This window comes from Olea europaea, chromosome 6, assembly GCF_002742605.1.
Source record: "Olea europaea var. sylvestris chromosome 6, O_europaea_v1, whole genome shotgun sequence".
NCBI classification, from domain to species: domain Eukaryota; kingdom Viridiplantae; phylum Streptophyta; class Magnoliopsida; order Lamiales; family Oleaceae; genus Olea; species Olea europaea.
This window is the reverse complement of record NC_036242.1, coordinates 27,692,455-27,695,206: the sequence shown is the minus strand read 5'-3', so window position 1 is coordinate 27,695,206 and position 2,752 is coordinate 27,692,455. Positions and strand designations below refer to the sequence as shown.

General features: G+C 31.2%; 1 protein-coding gene across 1 annotated transcript; it reads left to right on the top strand.

Moving 5' to 3' along the window:
* The first annotated feature begins 1,103 nt into the window (after positions 1–1,103).
* Positions 1,104–2,490, top strand: LOC111395349 (polygalacturonase-like). The gene is made up of 4 exons (XM_023021327.1): positions 1,104–1,587; positions 1,823–1,839; positions 1,894–2,122; positions 2,220–2,490. The coding sequence occupies exons 1-4, from the start codon at positions 1,138–1,140 to the stop codon at positions 2,442–2,444; spliced, it is 921 nt and encodes a 306-aa protein (XP_022877095.1). The 5' UTR covers positions 1,104–1,137; the 3' UTR covers positions 2,445–2,490.
* The last annotated feature ends 262 nt before the right edge of the window (positions 2,491–2,752 follow it).

Below are 2,752 nucleotides of genomic sequence, written 5' to 3'. Positions count from 1 at the left end.
TTTTAGAGCGTCAACCATTGTGGCTCTGTGTGTACAATAAAATCTCCATAAAATGATAATATTGGGATTGAATAAAATTCTAGTTAATCTATTAATTTGTTTATATATTTCGTGAAGTAATTTTTAATCAATGTTAAACATGATAGGGATATAAACACCTATTTAATTATCCTGGTTAAATGATGATGGACTAGCCTACTAACAATTACTCTCTCTCTCTCTATATATTTATATATAAGCATCGATGGCATGACAAATCATTCAATTGATAAATCATTAAATATATGGGACCTACCATTAAATATTTTAGTTTTTAGAGCGTCACTGGTACTTAATATAAGCAAAGCACCGGTGCTCTTATATATATATTCATTTATATTGATCGAACTATATATTATTTTTTGAGATGCAAATTTTCTATTATGTGTTTAATCTAAGCCATATTTATTTCCACATTGTCAAAGTTTTTCTTTTTATTAGATTTGATCAATAAAATTCTAGTTAATTTATTAATTTGTTTATATATTTCGTGAAGTAATTTTTAATCAATGTTAAACGTGAAAGGGATATGAGCACCTATTTAATTATCCTAGTTAAATGATGATGGACTAGCCTACGAATATTTACTCTCTCTCTCTCTATATATATATATATATATATATATTCATCTAACTATATATTATTTTTTGAGACACAAATTTTCTATTATGTGTTTGATCTAGGCCATATTTATTTTCCCATTGTCAAAGTTTTTCTTTTGATTAGATTTGATCAATAAATTAATATTGCACTAACTAAATAAGAGGAATTTCTTATTTGTCCAAACAAACATCCAACAATTAATGTTGCCTGTATTTTGTTTCTTCAGCCACAATTTAACTAACATGTTTTTTATTCTATGCCTATTTAGTTCTCAAAAAACAAGTTTCCTTTCTGGTTATACATTTTTTCTTATTGCATTAAATAACTTGAAATTCTTATTTGTCCAAACAATTATTCTTCACGGTGTGATAGTGACCAAATTGAACATCATTATCTAAATTGCACTCAACTTATAGCCTATAAATACCTCTTATAACTGCTTCATCTCCTTATCCCCTCTCTCTCTATACCACAAACATACAAAAAAAAAAAAAAATGGCTGGAGCTTTAAGTTTTATTCTTGCTTTCCAATATTTCCTCTTGACCTTCTTCCACTACTCATCAATTGCAACCAATGCTAATTACAATCTCCAAAGTTTTGGAGCAAAATCTGATGGAAAAACTGATTGTAGCAAGGCATTCTTGAGTGCATGGACCTCAGCATGTGCTTCTACACAGCCAGCCACCATTTTCGTGCCACCGGGAAGATACTTGCTTGGAGCTACAATTTTTGCCGGCAAGTCATGCAAAAACACTGCTATAACGATTCAAATTGATGGGACACTAGTAGCTCCATCTGATTTCAATGTTATTGGAAATTCTGGTAACTGGATCAAGTTCGAAAGTGTGACCGGAGTTTCTGTTATTGGTGGAACCCTAGATGCCCAAGGGGCTAATTTGTGGGCTTGCAAAAATTCCGGCAAGAGTTGTCCAACCGGAGCAACGGTAAGTTAATAAAGAAGAAAGTGGATTTTACTTTTTGTCATGTTGTACATTCTAACGTAATTTTTCTCTACATTACATAATGGCTTAAATAAGAATAATTCATATTTGTTGATAACAAGACACTTCAAATAGGATTTTATTAGAAAACTAAGAAATTAATTATAATCTCAACAAGGAAAGTGACCTTTATTTTGGGATAGACAAAAAAGGAAAGCAATTCTATTTTTTGGAGCAGAGGAAGTATAACATAATGTATCCCAACAATTTATTTGGCTGAGATAACTAATTTGTGCTCCTTTTCTGCAGCATTGGGAGTCTAGGCTGGCATTTGCAAGAACCTGGAGTGGAAAATGTGACAGTTAAATCAGCAACATTTACAGGAACTCAAAATGGGGCGAGGGTGAAGACATGGGCCAGGCCAAGCAATGGATTCGTTAAAAATATTCTTTTCCAGCATTTAGTCATGGTTAATGTTGAAAACCCCATAATTATTGATCAAAATTACTGTCCCGACGACCATAATTGCCCCAGTCAGGTAATTAAGACATGGGAACTCATTATTAAAAAAAATAAAATTAATATATACCATTCAATTGTAAATTAATTATGCATAGCGGTCTTAATTTTTTCAGGTTTCAGGCGTGAAGATTAGTGATGTAACATATCAAGACATACATGGGAGTTCGGCAACAGAAACTGCAGTAAAATTTGACTGCATCAAAGGAAATCCATGCAGTGATATTACCTTGGAAGATGTTAAGCTGACCTATAAAAATGAGCGGGCTCATTCGTCATGCATTAACGCCATTGGGAAGTCTTCCGGCTCAGTTGAGCCAAATAGCTGCTTGTCTCTTTAGAAAATTATTTAAAGTATTTATACTTATACAAGAATATTATTTTTATAATAAATCTTATTCGATTAATAAGCAAGGCATGTTAGAGCATTTAATTTAATTATGAATATTGCTTAAATTCTTCTACTCTTAATATAAGAAATACTAATTAGATACGTAACTGTATTATATCAAAAAATTGCAATCTACATATTGAATTCACTATATTTGAATAAAAAAGGAAAAATTTATTTCAAACGAGAATCACGAACTCAAGATATCCCAAAAGGTACACGACAGCCCAAACTATAAATATATCAAGTTCAATTTCA